The 21,506-nt window shown below is 41.5% G+C and overlaps 1 protein-coding gene across 2 annotated transcripts in view; it reads right to left on the bottom strand.

Moving 5' to 3' along the window:
- LOC122120682 (histone deacetylase 8) overlaps nucleotides 1-19,033 on the bottom strand; it is a 267,402-nt gene extending 248,369 nt beyond the window's left edge. For both annotated transcript variants that reach the window (XM_042694937.1, XM_042694936.1), the window contains exons 1-4: nucleotides 18,659-19,033; nucleotides 18,084-18,136; nucleotides 13,536-13,666; nucleotides 11,709-11,850 (exon numbers count right to left, since the gene is read on the bottom strand). In XM_042694937.1, the coding sequence (XP_042550871.1) occupies nucleotides 11,709-11,850; nucleotides 13,536-13,666; nucleotides 18,084-18,136; nucleotides 18,659-18,883 (551 nt within the window). In that variant the 5' untranslated portion in view covers nucleotides 18,884-19,033. The remainder of the gene's footprint in view (nucleotides 1-11,708; nucleotides 11,851-13,535; nucleotides 13,667-18,083; nucleotides 18,137-18,658) is intronic.
- Between the last annotated feature and the right edge of the window lie 2,473 nt (nucleotides 19,034-21,506).

Raw genomic sequence — 21,506 nt, 5'->3', positions numbered from 1 at the left:
GCATGCATGAAGCCCTGGGTTTGATTCCTCAGTATCATATACACAAAAAGCCAGAAGTGACGCTGTGGCTCAAGTGACAGAGTGCTAGCCTTGAGCAAAAGAAGCTTAGGGACAGTGCCCAGGCCCTGAGTTCAAGCCCAGGACTGGCAAAAAAAGTTTAAGTACTCATCTCTAGGGTTGGGTTATATGTTACCTATCTAATCTAATACCAGTGCACCCAGGGTTTTCATTATTTTAGTTTTGTATATACCATTACACTTCCATTATTCTTCTTTTGCAGAATTAAACCAATCTTATTTATCTTCAAATGAAATTTTTTTGCTATTTTATACTTAACATACAAATTTCTTTTTTTTTTTTTTTGCCAGTTGTGGGGGCTGAACTCTGGGCCTGGGCGCTGTCCTTCAGCTCATCAGCTCAAGGCTAGTGCCCTACCACTCGAGCCACAGCACTACTTCTGGCTTTTTTCTGCTTATGTAGTACTGGGGACTCGAACCCAGGGCCTCATGCATGCAAGGCAAGCACTCTACCACTGAGCCAACTTTCCAGCCCCAATATACAAATTTCTTGAGGGCAAGATTGGTTTATTTCTTCTGAATAGATTGTCAAGAATATTGTTACTGGGTCTACAGGAATTAACTTTCTCCCAGCCTTTTTTGGTAGTATTATGGTTTGAACTCAGGGCCTCCTACTTGCTAATCTGGAACTGTATCACTTGAGCTATGATCTAGCCCGTTTCTCTACTTTAACCACTTTTTTTTGTACGTTTTTTATTGTAAAACAATGCTGTACAGGGGGGTTAGTTACATGAGCAAGGTAATGAGTACATTTCCTATTGAGCATTGTTGCCTCCTCCTTTGTTTTCCCCCTACCATCCCTTCCCTCCTACCTGCACAACTACCCCCCACCGAAGTTGTAAAGTTCATTTTCAACATAGTGTTTTGTATATCTCATTGTTACAATGGGAATTTTCCTCAAAGAAATGTTTTCTTTCCAAGCAAGGTTGGGGAAAATTTTTCTTTCTTTAATTTCTAGAATCTATATATCAAGAATGTTTATAATATGTAGTGTTTAACTAGCATGTGTTCGATGAATAAATGATATGTATGAGTCTGTTTATGTATGTAGAGAATGGGAGGTTTCACCAAATATTGTAACTATAAGTCAGTAAATGCTGGCTGTATGTAGTCAGTCTGCAAAGAAGTCTAGAGGTACCAAGAACATGCTGGAATTCAGACTTGAAGCAATCCCTAGAAACAGTCTGTAACTTACATTCACTGCAGGTGTGTCGTTTTCAGGAAGGATTTACTGAAAGCTAATTTGAGCAATTAAACTAATGATAAGCAGGTACGTCAATAGCGGACCACAGGTCAGACAGCCACACCTGGCTTGAGTGAAGTGTACATCCTCTGGCAGCAAAACAGTAGTAAGAAGTGGTTAGGACAGGTTCTGGTAGCTCACAACTGTAATTCTAAATATTCAGAAGGCTGAGATCTGTGGAGCTTGGTTCAAAGCCAGCCCAGATAGGAAACTCCATGAGACCCTCATCTCCAATTAACTACCCATAAGTCAGAAATAGAGCTGGTATGGACGCAATAGGAAAAACCTTAGGTCTCCTTGGCACAGGCTGAAATTTTCTTAATAGGGACCCAGAAACACAACAAATCAAAGAAAGGTTGGACAAATGGGATTGCATGAAGCTCCAGAGCTTCTGCATGGCAAAGGACATAGCTAGCAAGATCAATAGAAAGCCCACGGATTGGGAGAAGATCTTCACTAGCCATACAACAGACAAGGGTCTCATATCGAAAATATACCTGGAACAACAAATCCTCAAAGAAATAACTGCCCAATTAACATGTGGGCTAAAGACTTCAAGAGAAACTTTCCTGAAGAGGAAAGAAGGATGGCCAATAGACACATGAAGAAATGCTCAACCTCCCTAGCCATCAAAGAAATGCAAATCAAAACAACATTGAGATACCACCTCACCCCAGTTAGAATGGCAAAAATCAAGAACTCTAATAACAACAGATGCTGGAGAGAACCCTACTGCATTGTTGGTGGGAGTGTAAACTTATTCAACCACTTTGGAAAGCAGTATGGAGATTCCTCAAAAGACTCCACATAGAGCTCCTCTATGACCCAGCAATCCTACTTTTGGGCATTTACCCAAATGATCACAAACAAGACCATACTAAAGGTACCAGCACAACTATGTTTATTGCAGCATTATTTACCATTGTTAAGATATGGAACCAACCCAGATGCCCCTCAGTAGATGAATGGCTCAAGAAAACGTGGTATATCATACACAATGGAATTCTATGCCTCCATCAGAAAGAATGACATTGCCCCATTTGTTAGGAAATGGAAAGACTTGGAAAAAATTATATTAAGTGAAGTAAGCCAGGCCCAAAGAAACACAGGTCCCATGGTTTCCCTTATTTGCAATAACTAGTATATGTCTGAGACAAACAGAAACGGTCAGATAAGTTGATGTTAGGTGAAATGAACCCCAAGATAAGGACTCAAATGTTTTTTTTTTTCTTGCTATTGTTTCTAATATATTTATAAGATGATTTTTTGTTGCTTTTTATGTCCCTCCCCCATGGTATAACCCCTGCTTTCACTGTATTTGATGTCGGTATAATTTGTGTAGGAGAAGGGAAAAAAACAAATCGTTTACATAGGGATACACGTGAACCCATTGTAACAATAAGATGTACAAGACATGTTGAAAAATGAGCTTTACAACTTTGGCACGTGGAGGGGGGGATGAGAAGGGTTGGGAAGGGGAAACAAAGGAGGAGGCAACAATGCTTGATAAGAAATGTAGGGCTGGGAAGGTGGCTCAGTGGTAGAGTGCTTGCCTTGCATGCATGAGGCCCTGGGTTCGATTCCTCAGCACCAATAACCAAAAAGAAAAAAAGCCAGAAGTGGCGCTGCAGCTCAAGTGGTAGAGCGCTGGCCTTGAGCTGAAGAGCTGAGGGACAGCGCCCAGGCCCAGAGTTCAGGCCCCATGACTGGAACCCCCCCCCAAAAAAAGAAATGTATCCATTACCTTGTTCATGTAATTGTAACCCCTCTGTACGGTATTTTCACAATTAAAAAAAAAGTAGAGCTGTTACGTGAATGGTAGAGTGCTCAGGGACAGTGTCCAGGCCCTGAGTTCAAGCCCCAGTTCTGGAACTGGCACATGCACGTACACACGTACACACGTACACACACACACACATATACACAGAAGTAGGCAGTGTCTGTGTAACTCCACTGGAAATTTATGTAGGTCCCAGCAGGTCTTCTGCAGTGTTTTTAAACACATAAGAAGCTAGATCAGGATTTAAGAGCAGCGATTTTCTATGAAGCCATGCTATTTTTTCTTCTCTACCTGCTAAACCTAAGCGAATATACAAGTCTTAGATTCTCTTTTCATTCTTCAGATTTAGGGAGAGAAATCATTCTCTTCCCTCAGGGTTTATTCTCTTTGTTTTTATCTTAAAAATAAAGCAAACGCTAACAAAAGCAGGCTGTTTTTAAGACTGTGTAAAACTCACTACTAAAGGATCAGTTCTCTATCACCTAGTGAGGTTTCTCAAGGACTTTCTTTGTTAAGAAATCTGCCAAATGGATAAAAATAATAGCATTCTATTATCTGAACCAGTATATGCTAAAATGTTGTTGTTTTTTATTTAAAAACAAAACAAAAGAAAAAACTCCCCAAACACAAAGTGCTATTTGGACTCAAGAGCACCTGAGTAAACTGGCAGCAGGAAAATTAATCAGTCAATGATGCCCTGGCAGTTATTTGCGCAGCTGTTTCCTTTCACTCAGCATACAAATTTAGTTTTTTAAATCTGTTACCCACAACATGCAATAGGTACGTATGACATACTTAATGGCATGCCATTGTTGAAAAAGATCCAGCAGTTCTCACCAGAGTAGACTGTTCAACATGTGAACACAAAACTCCAAAAAGACTTTCTCTGCAATGCCAAGTAGCACCAAAGAAAGCTGTTACACATGCCTTTTCTCTTTAGAGAGATATCTAACTTGGTGTTGCCACTTCCCTGGGAGACAGTAGCATAAGCCTCCTTCTTGATTCTCTGACATTTTGTTCAAAATCTATTCTTTCCAATTTACCACTTTATAAAAAATCTGTCTGCCATTTCTAGCAAGAATTAGCTCTAAAACGCACCTCTATGCTGGGCACTGGTGGCTCACACCTGTAATCCTAGCTACTCAGGAGGTTGAGATCTGAGGATCGAGGATCCAAGCCAGCCTGAGTAGGAAAGTCTGTGAGACTCTCATCTCCAGTTAACCACCAAAAAGCCAGAAGTGGAGCTGTGGCTCAAGTGGTAGAGCACTAGCCTTGAGCAAAATAGCCAAGTGAGAGGGGGGACCAAGATGGCGACGGGGCAGTAGGGAAACGCCACAGCTCTCTCCAACCAAAAAGAGAGTTCGAGTTCCAACGCTTAATCTCCCCAAGAGACCGACAACAACAAAAAGACGAACACTCAGAGAAAAACCAGAGGTGGAAAATAACAAAAAAAGAAAGAGAGGAAAAGAAGAAATTCAGAACAGAGAAGAGCGAAGACCCCTCCCCCAACCTTTACTGGCCGCGCGGCAGTGCGCCAAGCCGCCGGCCAGCCGGCCCGGCGGGGGCTGCCGGAGCCCCAGAGACACAGGGGGCTGCTTGCAGATCACCAGGTACCGGATTGCAGAACAGCGGATCGCCAGGAACAGAGAAACCTACCAGCCGGGAGTCTCCACGAGGATCCCACCCCCACCCATCACTCTCCACCACCGGAGTGGAGAGGCTCCATCCCGCCAAAGCCGCCTGGCACCAGCAGCGCGACAAAGGGACCTGTCGGCAGACCACCCGCCCAATCGCGATTGCAACTACCCGGCGGGGGGCCGCCCAGCCCAGCCCGCAACCACCCCAACTGAACTCGGATTGCAACAACAACTGACAACCTACAGGGTGAGTACCCAACAGGGGACAGTGAATCCCTCAAGGGAGATCAGAGCTGGAGGGAATCCCCAGACCCTGACCTAGACTCCCTACCCCAACACCCGGACCACAGGACCCACTAAAACTGGGAACTGTTCGAGAGCTCCACCAGCCGGTGGAGCACACTCTGCTGGCCAGGCCAGAGCAAGAGCGCCCCTGGAAGGGAGCTTAAATGCCCAAGCCAGGAACAGCGCCTCTGGGTCAAGACTACCAACAGTAGAAGAAAATTGAACTGTGTCCTCCAGGCTGCATAACCTAGGTGTTATGTATACACATTAGCACAGGCCTAACGAGCGCGCTCCAGGCTGGGGCCGGAACCAGGCCCGGGGACCGGCACCTGAAGAAAGCAAAAAGGGTCAGAAGTGGGGCTGTGGCTCAAATGGTAGGGTGCCAGCCTTGAGCTGAAGAGCTGAGGGACAGCACCCAAACCTAGAGTTCAAGCCCACAACCAGCCCAAAACAAACAAACAAAAACACATCAGGAGCCCATAGCAGACTCCAGTATTTGGGAGAGTGCATCCAGAGCATCTGATCTTCCCAAGAGCACCCGCAGGAGCAAACACAAGCAGTCTAGGCTGCTCAACCCTTCCAAAGGTGGGAATTGCTACAGCAGAGAGCTGAGAATCCTAAGTAAGTCAGAATAGCAGCTGGAAATAGGCTCCCAACAGAATCCAGATCAGGCACAGACTCTCTCTACCAATACAGAATCAGCAACCAAGCAAAGACAGACACACCAAAACAAGATTGAAGAGCAGTCTCCTGAACCCCCATGCGAAAATCACAGAGAAAAATCACAAGGTTTACCACTACCCAGGACAGCAAGCTCACCTCAAAAGCCAGCAGCCACGCAGGGGAGAGCCCCAATGGGAGCAAAGCAGGAATGGAAGACAAAAACTACATCCAAGGGTTGCTGGAGGCAATGACTCAAGAAATAAAGCGAGAAATGGATCAGAAATTGAAAGAGCACAAGGATGAACTATCAAAAGATATACAGGACATCAAACAAAAGTTGGATGCAAAAATAGAAGCTGCACAAACCTCAGTAAGAAGTGAGATAAACGCCAAATTAGAGGTAATGCATACTGATCTCACCTCATTGAGAGGTGAGATCAGTACTCTGAGAACCAACATTGAATCCATAAAGGGATCCATTTCCACCATGCAAACCACAATAGAAGCCACGGTCAACAGAGTGAATGAAATGTAAGGTAGAGTGTCAGATACAGAAGACAGAATACACCAACTGGACCAAAAAGTGACAGATATGGAAAAATCACTCAAATTAAACCAAAGGGAAATTCAAGAGCAAGCAGATAATGCTAAAAAATTTAACCTTCGCATAATCGGAGTGGACGAAGGTGAGGAATTCCAGAGCAAGGGAATGCAACACCTATTTAACAAGATAGTCAATGAAAATTTTCCCCACCTCAAAAACGATCATCTTAACTACATCACAAAAGCTTATCGAACACCCAACAAGCAAGATCCCAGGAGAAACACTTCTAGGCACATTATAGTAAAAATGATGGATCTGAATAATAAGGAAACAATCCTGCATGCAGCAAAAATGAAGAAGGAGCTATACTACAACGGGAAAAAAATTAGAATCACTGCAGATCTCTCCACACAAACAATGAATGCAAGAAAAGCCTGGGAAAGCACCATACGAGCCCTGAGAGCCAATAACTGCCAACCCAGACTGATATACCCGGCAAAGCTAGCATTCACATTCGATGGAGAACTGAAAACTTTTAATAGCAAAGAAAAACTAAATGAATACATAAATATTAAGCCAGCATTACAAAGAATTCTAAGAGGGGGGACACAACCTGAAGAAAGCAACCAGGAACTGGGACCTGCCCCAAACAGGCATTACTCAAAGTCTAACTGAGCAAGCACAGGAGGAAAGGAAAGAAGAAAAACTTAGGAAAACGGAATGGCAGGGACAACAATGCATCTCTCTATACTTTCTCTTAATATAAATGGGCTGAATTCGCCAATTAAAAGAAAACGAACTGAGGACTGGATCAGAAAACAAGACCCATCCATCTGTTGCCTTCAGGAGACCCACCTCTCAGCCAAACATACAAACAAACTCAGAGTGAAGGGGTGGAAAAGGATCTACCAATCAAATTCCCCCAATAAGAAAGCAGGTGTAGCTATCCTGATATCTGACAAAATAAACTTTTCATTAAAATCAGTACAGAAAGACAAGGACGGACACTACATATTAATAAAGGGAACAATCCAAGAGGAGGATATAACCATCATCAACTTATATGCCCCAAATATCGGTGTACCCAGATATGTTAAACAAATGTTCTCAAACTTACAGAATAAAATAGATAAATACTAGGAGACTTTAACATACCACTCTCACCAAAGGACAGGTCTACCAACCAGAGGATTGGCAAAGAAGCTACCGAATTAAGTGAGGCCATACTTCAAGCGGAATTAACTGACATCTACCGAGTATTTCACCCTAAAACAACACAGTACACATTCTTCTCAGCAGCTCATGGAACTTTCTCCAAAATAGACCATATCATAGTTCATGCAAGGAACTTAAGCAAATACAAAGGGATCGACATAATCCCCTGTATCCTATCTGACCACAGTGGAATCAAGCTAGCTCTCAATAACAAAGCATACCGCAGAAATTTCTCTAATACATGGAAATTGAACAGCACGCTCCTTAACAAGGCCTGGGTAACAGAAGAGATCAGAGAAGAAATAAAGCATTTCCTACAACTCAATGAAAATGAAAACACCTCACAAAGAAACTTGTGGGACACAGCAAAAGCAGTCCTGAGGGGCAAATTTATTGCCCTCAGTGCCCACATCAAGAGAATGGAGACAGACCAAGTAAATAATCTCATGTTGCAACTAAAACAGCTAGAAAAACAAGAAAAAATGGGACCTAAAGCTACTAGACGAAGCCAGATAACCAAATTGAGAGCAGAGATTAACCAATTAGAAAATCAGAAAACCATAACCAAAATAAACCAAACAAAAAGCTGGTTCTTTGAAAAAATAAACAAAATTGATGGCCCGTTGGCAAGATTAATTAAAAAAAGAAGAGAGGAAACCCATATTAATAGGATTAGGGATGCCACGGGAAACATCACAACACGTACCCAAGATATCCAAACAATTCTAACAGACTACTTTCAAAAGCTATACTCTCTAAAGGAAGAAAATCTGGCGGAAATGGATGCATTTTTAGAGAAATACAAGTTACCCAAACTGAGCAAAGAAGAAGTTAACCAATTAAATAAGCCAATATCCTATAATGAGATACAGGAAGCTATCAAAAGTCTTCCAACAAAAAAAAGCCCAGGACCAGATGGATTCACAGCAGAATTCTATAAGACCTTTAAAGAAGAACTAATACCCATACTCCTCAAGCTCTTCAGAGAAACAGAGAAGGAGGGAGCTATCCCAAACTCATTCTACGAAGCCAATATCACACTCATCCCCAAACCAGGCAAAGACCCAACCAAAAAGGAGAATTACAGGCCAATCTCCTTGATGAACACAGATGCAAAGATCCTTAACAAGATTCTAGCTAACAGAATCCAGAAACACATTAAAAAAATAATACACTATGATCAGGTAGGCTTCATCCCAGAGACACAGGGATGGTTTAACATACGTAAGTCAATAAATGTAATCCAGCATATCAACAGAGCCAAGGTCAAGAATCACATGATTATCGCCACAGATGCAGAAAAGGCCTTTGATAAAATTCAACATTCATTCATGCTAAAAGCTCTGGAGAAAATAGGAATAGAAGGAACATTTCTAAAAACAATAAAAGCCATTTATGACAGACCAATAGCCAATATTATACTTAATGGGGAAAAGCTACAACCAATCCTCCTAAAAACAGGAACAAGGCAAGGATGCCCACTGTCTCCACTCCTCTTCAACATAGTCCTAGAACCCTTAGCCAGGGCAATAAGGCAAGAAAAAGACATTAAAGGGATCCGCATAGGGAAAGAAGAAGTTAAACTATCCCTTTTTGCAGACGACATGATACTATACTTCCACGATCCCAAAAACTCCATCCCCAAACTTTTAGAAATCATAAGTCACTTTGGCAAAATAGCAGGATACAAAATAAACCCACAAAAATCAGTTGCCTTCCTATACACTGATAATGCACAGGAAGAGAGGGAAATAAAGGGAGCAACCCCATTCACAATAACCTCCCAAAAAATAAAATATTTAGGAATTAACCTAACCAAAGATGTAAAAGAACTATTTAATGAGAACTATAAAAAGTTAAAGAAAGAAATTGCAGAAGACACCAGGAAATGGAAAGACCTCCCATGCTCCTGGATAGGCCGACTTAATATAGTAAAGATGGTGATACTTCCAAAACTAATATACAAATTCAATGCAATTCCTATTAAAATCCCAATGACGTACATCACTGAAATACAGAAAACAGTCCAAAAATTTATATGGAACAACAAAAGACCTAGAATAGCCAAAACAATTCTAGGGGATAAAGACAATATGGGAGGGCTATCCATGCCGAACTTCAAACTCTACTACAGAGCTATAATCACAAAGACAGCATGGTACTGGCACAAAAACAGACCCGAAGACCAATGGAACAGAATAGAAGATCCAGATATAAATCCACAGGCCTACAGCCAGCTGATATTCGACAAAGGAGCCAAAGACACACAATGGAAGAAACACAGCCTCTTCAACCGCTGGTGCTGGGAAAACTGGGCAGCCACATGCAGAAAACTAAAAGTGGACCCCAGCCTATCACCATGCACCAACATCAACTCAAAATGGATTAAAGACCTTAACATTAAACCTGAATCTCTGAAACTACTACAGGACAGAGTAGGAGAGACACTTGAACTAATAGGCACAGGAAGGAACTTCCTGAACAGAGTCCCAGGGTCACAACAAGTTGGAGAGAGACTCGACAAATGGGACTACCTTAAAATAAAAAGCTTCTGCACAGCTAAATCTATTGCAACTAAGCTAGAAAGACAACCAATTAATTGGGAAAAAATATTTACCAGCAATATATCAGACAAGGGGTTAACATCCTGTATATACAGGGAACTCAAGAAACTAATCCCTCCCAAACCTAACAAACCAATTACTAAATGGACAAGGGAACTAAAGAGGGACTTCTCAAATGAAGAAATAAAAATGGCAAAGAAACACATGAGGAAATGTTCATCATCCCTGGTGGTGAAGGAAATGCAAATAAAGACAACCCTGAGATACGACCTTACCCCAGTCAGAATGTCCCACGTCCACAAATCAGCCAACGACAAATGCTGGAGGGGATGTGGAGAAAGAGGAACCCTATTACACTGCTGGTGGGAATGTACACTTATACAACCACTTTGGAAAGCAGTCTGGAGGGTCCTTAGAAAGCTAAAGATTGACCTCCCTTACGACCCAGTCATACCACTTCTAGGCATCTACCCTGAACAACAGGAACCAATATACAAGGACACGTGCACCTCCATGTTTATTGCAGCACTGTTCGCAATAGCTAGGATATGGAAACAACCTAGGTGCCCCACCACAGATGAATGGATCCAAAAATTGTGGTATCTATACACAATGGAATATTATGCAGCCATTAGAAATGACAAAATAATGGCATTTGCAGGGAAATGGATGGAGCTAGAAGGAATCATGTTGAGCGAGGTAAGCCAAGAACGAAGAGACAAACGGTACATGGTCTCCCTGATAAGTGGATGCTAAATCCAAAAGGTTAGGTGACACGATAAAACTAACAGGACTTAAGAAACAAAGAACTCCCGCTCATCTGGTTGAACTACTACTAAATATCCCCATGCTGCTGATCACAAATATGGTATATAACATGTGAACACTGTTATATGTTACAGACTGTGGTAGACAATTTGCTCCAGGGAAGTTAGAATGAACTTGTGACTTTGAAATTATGTAATCATTTAATCACAATCAAAAAAAAAAAAAAAAGAACCTGGGGAAGGGAGGGAGGGAGGGGATGGTAGGGGGAAAACAATGGAGGGGGTAACAATGTTCAAGAGGAAGTGTACTCATAACCTCACTCATGTAACTGTAACCCTCTGTATAGTAGCTTTACAATAAAAAAAAAAAAATAGCCAAGTGAGAATACAAGGCTCTGAAGCCCCAGTACTGGCACAAAAATAAACGAATAAAATGAACCCTGCTAAGACTCCCTCAATTAATTTCTCCCAACTGCTTAGTTCATATATCTATTTCATTGGTACCATAATTCAAGCTTTTCTCTAATTATTCTAATTTTGTTAATGTTTCTAGGGCATAAATCCCATGAAAACAGGGGAATTTCCAGCAAATTGAAAAGGAATTTATAGACTGTCTAATTACATCCTTTGCCCTACCCCTTTTGCTGAAGAAACTGAGGGCCCTTGTGGGTCAACCTGTCCAAGTCAGCCAAGTTAACAAAAGAACTTGGCATAGAGGTCTTGTGTCCTGATTCTCAATAGTGTGCTTTTCATTTTTACCACATTAGGTTATCTTCCTATTTCACATGCATCTCTTCAGAACACCTTAGGAAGTGCTAGATACACACATGTCTCTCAAAAAACGTCAATATGATAAGCAGAGAAACGTTTGTATAACTAAGTAATTGAGACAAGAAAACCATCACAAATCAGGAAGAGCATTTCCTTACTTACTTCTTTGCATGATGCCACCCTCCAGCCCAGTTAATTGCTACTTTACATATCCCATCAATCAGGCACTGGGCAGCTGTGATTGTTGCCCCTCCTACTGCTGCAGCAAATTCAAATATCCCTTCAGTGGCTGGGCAATCGTAACCTGAAGGCAGAAACAGAGGGCTTGTTAAAGATGACTTGGAGGAGGAGGAGGAATAGGTTGAAGTGCCACAACATTCTCTAGCAAAAGCTACTGCACTGACATCAGTTCCAACTGAGAGAGAAACCTCTTCAATACTGAAGAAAGTTGGAGCTAGAAAGAATAAACATTCAAGATAAACAAATCACAACCTAGAGATAGTGCAAGCAAAGTGAGAGGTGGTGAGGTGATGAATCCTGCTGTGGTTGCACAGAGCCAGGTCTGGACTCTAGATCTCTTGACCTGCTCCCTCAATCCAGTGTCTTACTAAGCCATGTTGTTTCTCAAAATTATCACACTGGTTACTTTTTCTTTTCTTTTTTTTTTAAATAAGTTTTTGGTTTTTTGGGGTCCGGTCATGGGCCTGAACTCTGGGCCTGGGCGCTGTCCCTCATCTCTTCAGCTCAAGGCCAGTGCTCTACCACTTGAGCCACAGCACCACTTCCGGCTTTTTTCTTTTTGCTTATGTGGTGCTGAGGAATTGAACCCAGGGCCTCATGCATGCAAGGCAAGCGCTGTACCACTGAGCCACCTTCCCAGCTCCTTAAATAAGTTTTTTATTGTGAAAAGACTGTACAGAGGGTTTACAATCACATGACCAAGGTAATGAATACATTTCTTATCAAGCATTGTTGGGTCCTCCTTTGTTTTTCCCTTCCCATCCCTTCCCTCCCATCTCCACAACTACATTGCCCCTTTCCCCCCTTTTCACACTGGTTATTTATGGGTTTTAAAAATGTATTTAAAAGCCAACTGCCGGTAGCTCACACCTGTAACACTTGCTACTTTGGAGGCTAAGATCTGAGGATCATGGTTCAGTTCCAGCCCGGGTAGGAAAGTCTATGAGACTCTTATCTCTAATAAACTACTCAGAAAATGCTGTTAATGGCACTGTGGCTCAAGTGGTAGAGTGCTAGCCTTGAGCACAAAGAAGCTCAGGACAGAGCCCAGGCCCCAATTTCAAGCCTCAGGATCAGCAAAATATTTTTGCTTGTCCTGGGGTTTGAACTCAGGGCCTGCGTGCACTGTCTTTGAGCTTTTTTGCTCAAGCCTAGCACTCTACCACTTCAGCCATAGTTCCACATCTGACTTTTTTTTGTAGTTAACTGGAGATGAGTCTCATACACTTTCTTGCCCAGGCTTGCTTAGAATCTCAATCTTCAGATCTCAGCATCCTGAGTAGCTAGAATTGCAAGTGTGAGTCACTGGTGCTAAGCTTAAAAATGAATTTTAATAAGGAATCAGAAAAGTTAGAGGATGCTAAATCAACATATATTCAGCCAGACCAGATCTGAGTACTTTCATTAGGGCTGCATCAACTGAACTGTTTCTTTCTCCATCTGGATCATCATTCAGTTTTGTTTAATTTGCATGCTTTTTCTGGGTAGTGAGTTCTGTGTGGCTAAATCAAGAGATTAAAATAGACTACTGGGAGCATAACTCAGTGGCAGAGTGTATGCCTAATATGTTTGAAACCTTGGGCTCCATCTCTAGTAACACACATATACACATGCACCCCACACACAGAGTGTTAACACATTATTTCTTAATTAAGCATTTAAAGTCATTATAAAAGTTATAAAATATGCAGCAATATAATCCAGATGGGGGCTGTTAAGTCTCCCATCATTGCCTGGGAAAGATGTTACCTAGTCCATATTCTATGGAGTCGGGATGATCCTCATCCCCTTCTTGGCTGATCTTCTGGAGATGCTGTAGGTAGGCATCAGTGTGGAAGGTGGCCATCTCCTCCATGGAGGCCACTTTGGGCTTCACTATCCTAATAATAACAGAGACAACAAAGAGAGGTAAGTGAGTCAGACCCAGGATATTCAAAAGTTGGAGACAGGAGCCAGTAATCTGAGAGGTTAAAATACAACTCCCAGGTCTGGTTCCAGTGAGCTGATGTAATAAACAAATTTGGTTCCTCCCTTGTACTGGACATACTCTACTTTCATATAAAGTATTGACCTCACTAATAATGGGCAAAGGACAGATTTCTTTCTCCTAGTTAAAAATAGGCAAAAATAAGTGAGTAATTATATTTAAGTTAAACCAATTGTCAGGAATCAGATAAACCATATTCTATGAGTTGTAATTTTTTTGAGTTGTAATTTTTATGACAAGCCAGTAAGCAGAGATATCTCCACTTGAATTAATTGCCAAATGGGATATATAACCCTTTCACCCAAGTCTTTATTTTGTTTTACTTATTTATTATAGTTTTGGTGCTGGAAATTGAATATAGGACCTTGCACATGCTAAGCATGTACTGCTGAGCTACATCTTGGCTTCTTATATCTTATTTTAAAAGGCAGCCAGGTTATCATGAGTTAGAATTTGGAGTGTATACATTAACTGATCTATACAGTTTTCTCAGTGATAAAATAGGGAACTGCATGGGACTTGTGAAGAGTAAATGTGTGTGCCAGCACTGGGATTTGAACTCAAGACTGAGTGCTATTCTTTAGCTTTTTTGCTCAAGGTTGATACTTTACCACATGAGCCATAGCCCTGCTTCTGGCTTTTTACTGATTAACACACTTTTCTGTCCAAGCTGGCTTCAAACTGCAATCCTCAGATCTCAGCCTCCTGAGTAGCTATGATTACAGGCCTCTGCCACCAGGGCCCAGCTCACAAACAAATTCTTTGTGGTTAAATATCATCGATATTTGAGGAAACAAATTAGAAAACTCAAGATAAAAAAGTTTCTATACTTGGCCCTTCCCATCTATCTCTGAAAGGAAAAAGCGGGGAGCGAGGATAGGGGATTGAAACTGGGCTTTACTCAGAACCTTTCAACCTACTCCTCATAGGAAGTGACAAATAGGAGCACATAAGAGAATAAAAGGACCTGCCCTAGCGATAGGCTTTAATTCCTCTGACCTCTAGCTGCTTGTTCCCCACTTTTTCTTTGTATCCTCACTGTACATATGTTCTCCAGCCCTTGCAGCTGAAAGGGGTTTCTAGGGACCAGCAACACCAACATTTCCTGGGAACTTCTTAAGAATGCAGAACTTCAGCCTTACCCCAGACTCAGTGAATCAGAATTAGTATTTAACAGCTGATTTTTTTAGAACAATTCAGCAAAATGAAATTCTGGTTTATTGGACAAACTTTGTTTCATATACACATCAAACAGGTCACTCCTCCTGCTCTCCCCCCACCCCTGCAAAAAAAACTCAGCAACTTCATAGACAAAAAAAGGGGAAAAAAGAATCCTTTTTTGTCTTTAGCCTTTTTAACTATCTATTATAAATGAACTACTTTATAGTACAGCTAAGGATATATACACAAAAAAGTTACTGAAATGCTCAGAATAAGATTGTTTTTTATTTACATTTTATATTTTTTGTACATATTGTTCCAAATGACCAAAGCAGCCTTCAGTGCATTCTGTCCTACCTCTGACTATTTATAGTGTCACCATGTTCATTATAATCTCAAGGGAGAAAAAAACCTCTTACAAAAAGCAAAAACAACAACAAAAAATAACAAGATGATTTCTACAAGATAATATTTCTTAAATTCAAGTTGAAGCAGTGCAGATCCAGACCGCAGAGATGTAGTCATGGTTTCTTAATGTCTGCTGAACTGGGGCACAGCCACAAGTTTTTCACTGAATTAAAATGTCTATAAAGGCTACTAGTACAACTAAGCTGCTCAGGAGAAATCCTTTGGCCCAGCCTTAAAAATGAATTATTACAGTCAAGACCCAGTGATTCTTATTTCTTCTTCAAGAAAACATCTATCCATAAAATAAAAAGTTTATAATTTCTTGGACTGTTTCCCAGACCTATTGGCTTTCTCATATGGTACCTTCCCATGTTAAATGTTAAAAGTTGAAAATACCAACTAAGCTGGTCTCTGGTGGCTCACACCTCTAATCCTAGCTACTCAGAAGGCTGACATCTGAGGGCTGTGGTCCAAAGCTAGCCCAGGCAGGAAAGTCTGTGAGACTCTTACCTCCAATTAATTACCAAAATGCCAGAATTGGAGCTGTGGCTCAAAGTGGTAGATCTCTAGTCTTGGGCACAAAAGATAAGGGACAGTTCCCAAGGCCTGAATTCAAGCATCAGGACTTGCATGCATACACACACACACACACACACACACACACACACACACACACACACACACACACACACACACACACACACACACACACACACACACACACACACACACACACACACACACACACACACACACACACCACTACCACCACCACCAACAACAACAACTAAAAACTATTTAATAGTGGAGAAGACAGTTGGATTTTCTTTGCTGTTTGCAGTAAAATAATTTCAAACTTGTGTTGCCAAAAATAATTAAAAATTAAACAAAACTTAGTGAGGATGGACATCAATGGTTCACACATATAATCCTAGCTACTCAGGAAACTGAGATCTGAGGATCACAATTCAAAGCCAGCCCAGGCAGGAAAGTCCGTGAGACTTTTATCTCCAATAAATTGCCAGAAAACTGGAAGTGGCACTGTGGCTCAAGTGGTAGAGTATTCACCTTGAGCTGAAGAGCTCAGGGACAATGCCTGGGCCCAGAGTTCAAGTCCCAAAACCAATTAAAAAACTTAGTGAACTGTGTGCATCAGTGTCTCATGCCTGTGATCCTTGCCTCTCAGGAGGCTGTGGTCTGGAAGATTTGAGGCTAGCCTAGCAGAAAAATCCATGAGATTCCAACTCCAATTAATCACACAAAAAGCTGGGTGGGAGGTGTGGCTTGAGTGGTAAAACATCAGCCTGGCAAGTATAAGGCCCTAAATTCAAATTTCAGTACTTCCAAAACAAACAACAAAAAACACCCAAACACTTTAAAAAATATACAGTTATACTGACTGAACAAGAGGGTTTAAGGATGACTGAAGCTGGGTGCTGGTGAATCATACATTTAATCCTAGCTATTCAGAGGAGACTGAAATCTGAAGATTATGGTCCAAAGCTAGCCCAGGGAGGAAAGTCTATGAAACTCTTATGTCCAATTAACCACCAAAAAGCTGGAAGTGGAGGTGTGGCTGAAGAAGTGATAAGAGTGGAAGCCTTGGGCACAAAGTTTAGGGACGAATCCAGGCCCTGGGTTCAAGTCCTAGCACTGGCATAAAAAACAAAAAATAAAGAACATGTCTAAAGGAAGTAACACCAAGTGGGCAGTGGTAGAACATTGTTGTAATTCCAACACCTGGAAAGCAGAGTTGCGCTCTAGACCATCCTGGGCTACACAGCAAGACCCTGTTTCAACCCACTCTGTCCATAAAAAGGAGGTACACAAGAAATCATTCGCTTAATTATAAAGATGAAAGATGAAAGCAGAAGATAAGCATGCAATACTAGCTGGTGTAGGACACTTATCTATTTGGCCAGAAAATATCATAAGTATTACTTATAAATGTGGCAGGTTCTTATAGATGCATTTATAGTGACATTAATATAGAATAGGTAATATTTTTATTCTTGGAGTTTGAATTCAAGGCCTTATTTTGCTAGGCAAGTGTTCTTCCACTTGAGCCATATCTCCAATGCAGTCATTTTTTTGTTTACTTATTTTTCAAATAGGGTCTCACATTTATACCCAGGCTTGTCTATTTATCCCTACCTATTTATGCTGCCTATGTAGCTGAGATGATAGTTATGAGCTACCATGCCTAGATTCATTTTTTTTTTTAAAGAAGCACTTCATTGCATCTAGAGTCCTGACTGGCTTCAGCAGTTTGCTTGGGTATTGACTTTTCTCCAAGCTAGGTCATTAAAGTATGGTGGTGGTAGAAGCATTTCTAAAAATCTTAGGTTGAACCTGTACCCTCAAACCTGGCTTAGAGGGAAAAAATCCCGGCCCCATCAAAAACAAACCCCAAACAAAGTACAAAACAAGAACCGAAGACCTACAGCATAACTCATCTCAAACTGTCTACCAAATACCTATCACACCCCGAAATAAAGTCGGATATCTAATGCATCGTAACTCTCTCTGTGTTTTTTTTCAAGTTTCCTTAATTTTTCAAGAGCTTTTCTAAAGTTACAGGAAGATTACAAACACTATAAATACTCTGACAAAAAAAAAGCTTTTTTTTTTTAAGGCAACATACTCTCCTTAATTATCCCCAGAGTGAAGTAGGACTGCAAGGCTATGTTTGGGCTTCTAGCCTTAGGGATGAAAAGCTAGATGCAGAATAACCAACTTACCTCATGTGCTTATGCAGTGCATATGCTTCAATCAGAGAATGGACCATACTGGCCTAAAAAATACAGCATAAGAAAAAAAGAAAGACAGAGTACAGTCTCTTTCATAGTTTAATTCAACGAAATCCAATAAACGTCACCAAGATTGAAGGAGCTATCTACTTTAGCTCGCCTCCCTTTCTTAATGGAATACACTTTAGACGATACAGAGATGAGAAGTCAAAATCGCGTAGATAGTAGCTGCCAGGCGCCTTTCCACGGGAGATGGAGTACTTCTCCTCAGCAGTTTCTCTTTCACAACGTAAGCAATCCCCACCTAAAGAAACTCCATCTCGGCCTTGCCATTCCCCCTTCTCTTCACGGATTCCCTCCCCCACTCTCCCCCACCGGCTTCTGGCACTCTCCGAACCCCCCGGGAACGCTTTCTCTTTACATCAGCTTTAGGCTCCGGACACAGCGACTCCAATTTCTGTGGCGGATTTTTAGTCTCCCGGCTTCCTAAAGCCCTCCGGTCTACCCCGACAGACCGCCCTTCATGCACAAAACCCACCCAGGTCTTTCATCCCAATCTCTCTCACCCGCTTGGGAACCTTGGTCAGGGAGTCGCACACGCTGACATACTCCGGACTGTAAATGTAAACAGGGCGCAGCGGCTTCCCACCCTTTCCTTGGGACTGTAGTTTGTCCATCTTCCGCTTCCCACCGCTTCGGAGGCACGGTCTGGATTCTACTGCCTTCAGACCCAGCCTGAGCTCCGGTTCCTGCTCCCCAGATTGGCCGCAGCGGTGCTCCCCGGTCAACATTCCCTCCTATTCTTGAGACCGCGGGAGACACTGCCCCTGCTCCTCAGCCAATTGTGGCGATGGCTGGGCCTTCTCAGGACAGAAGAACCCGTCTCAGTGACAGCACCTCAAAGAAAGAAGGCTTGGCAGATAAAGGAAAATGCCCAAATAACTGCCAATTAGGGCCGGCTTATTATGACAGAAATAAATACGGTCAAAACTAATCATACCTTGTTGCCCTACGGGGCCATTTGAGATGAAGTCAGGCCAGACTCAGAGCATGCTGGGAGATGTAGTTCTTAACACGTCTGGGTAGCGGAAGAGCTGCGGCTAAACACTAAAATAGCCATACATTTCATTTTTAACAACAAAAAACGAGCCTCGACTCTTTATGAATTGCTTCACTATGAAAATATTAGACTTTTAAGTATTTAATGACAGATTCAATGTAGCTGTCTACAGCCCCCTCACTTCAACTGTTTATCCTGAAGATGGGCATCCCCATCAATGAATGATGTAAATGGTATGCAAAGTATGCACAGTAAATTCTGTGCAGCAGTTTTAGTTTAACATTTATCATTTACTGTGTAAGAGGTAATGAACCACAAGAATTTATTCAGGCAAATCTGATATGTTCCTAAGAGACTATGTGATACTGTGAAAATTGCTTGGTAGATTCGAATCAAGCAGTGATGTCAAATGTACTCCCTGAATGTTGATATAATAATAGGAAGGATGTAGGATGTGTTCAGTTGTGTTTGGAAATTGTAGTTCTTCCCTCCCTCCTTTGTTGTAAAACTAAACAAAGGCTAGGGATATGTTTCAAGTTTGGTTTGCAGGTCCTGTTAAGAGTATCATGAGGCAGTTGTAGAATTACAGTCAGCATTTCCAGGTTCTTCGATGCTTGCAGGATTTGGTACAAGCTGAACTGATCTACTAGCACCCTCAGACACAGGCCATATCTGCAACTTCTTTAAAGTCTAGCTTACTTTTCTATTCTTAAAAAATTGTGATATGCACTGTGGATATATTTTTTCATATTATCCTTCCACAGTCTTTTGAAAGAGATTATAATATACCCATCTAACAGATGCAGTTTTGAGAAAGAGAATAACTGTGTAAAGTTACACATTTAAGGAGAAAAGCCATAATTTAAAATCAGGACAGTGACAGTGAAGGTTTAAATCTTGTATTATATAAACCTGATTCCTATAGGGTGATTTTGCGTTCTATCTAACTTTGTTCAACTCTCCACTTTAGTATTCCCTTAATACTTAGTATTTTGGAAATCATTGTAGGTGAGGGGTATGTGTTTATTTATTCTCTAACTAGGATGTAAGTTGTCCCACATGAAATAAGTGCGCAGTTCAGCTGTGAATTCAAAAATGAATTACAATCTAGTCTGTGCCCTAAGGAATCTGCATTCTTGTAGAGAAGAGAGGTAAATGCACAATAAACCATATACATGGCAGTCAGATAATGAATATAGGATGCTTAGCTTACTAATTTTTTAAAAAAGCATTGTCAGGCACAGTAGTAATGGTGGTAACCTGAAGTAATCCCATCACTTGGGATGTGGTAAGAGGATCAAGAGTTTGAGGGCAGCCTGGGCTCTACTGCAACACTTTGTCTAAAAAATGAAATAAAACAATTGCTGGGCACCTGTATCTCACATGTAGGCTGAGATCTGAGAGCCAAGATTCAAAGTCGGCTCAAGCAGTCAAATCTGAGAGATTCTTATCTCCAATTAACCAGAACTTGAGTTACTGTTCAAGTGATATAGCACCAACTATGAGTGAAAACCCCAAGCCAGACCAAGAGGCCCTGTGTTTATGCTCCAGTAGCAGTGTGCATGTGTACACACACACACACACACACACACACACACACACACAAGCAAACACTTAACATTCAATAAATGGTAAGTAGGATTCTCATACAGTGGTTTTAAGAGGATGAACAGGATTTTTCTCTGTGAATATGGGAGCTAGAGGACAGCATGCTGACTAGAATGAGCAGCATAAGCAAAAACTGTACAAAATTCTTCATCTACTTTAGCTGAAGGAACCAAAATTTAAAGAGCTTTCGAACAGCATAATAAAGAAAACAGACAATTCTGTGGAAATGGGGGAACATTTAGAGAGATTTGTTTTCTGTGTGCTGGTATTGGAGATTGAACTTAAGACTTTGTGTTCTTGCTTGGCTTTTTCATAGCTGGCACTCTACCACTTGTACCACACATCTAGTTCCAGCTTTTTGCTGGTTAAGTGGAGATGGAGTTTCCTGGACTTTTCTGCCTGAGCTGGCTTTGAAGCTCAATTTTCACATTTAAGCCCCCTGAGTAGCTGGGATTACAGGTGTAAGCCACCAGTGCCCAGCTCATTTAGACAGATTTTGCTGTGTGGTCCTGGAGATCAAGCCCAGGATATTGTGCATGGCAGGCAAGTATGCTACCAAGTGAGCCACACTTCTGTTCCTTAGAAGTATTTGTGAAGAAAATTATACAGTAATAGTGTTTAGGAAAAAATAGTCATTGACAGACTAGAGGCTGGGAGTCCCAAAACTTCCCAGATAAGAAGTGATTATTTAAACTAAGGTGATGGCAATGGAAACAGTTTCATAAATCATTGTGTTAGGAAGTTGC

Source organism: Dipodomys spectabilis, unplaced genomic scaffold (assembly GCF_019054845.1).
Source record: "Dipodomys spectabilis isolate Male_0828 unplaced genomic scaffold, ASM1905484v1 ptg000176l, whole genome shotgun sequence".
In the NCBI taxonomy this organism is placed as follows: Eukaryota; Metazoa; Chordata; class Mammalia; order Rodentia; family Heteromyidae; genus Dipodomys; species Dipodomys spectabilis.
Note: the sequence above shows the minus strand (reverse complement) of the source record. Positions and strands in the feature narration are given on the sequence as shown.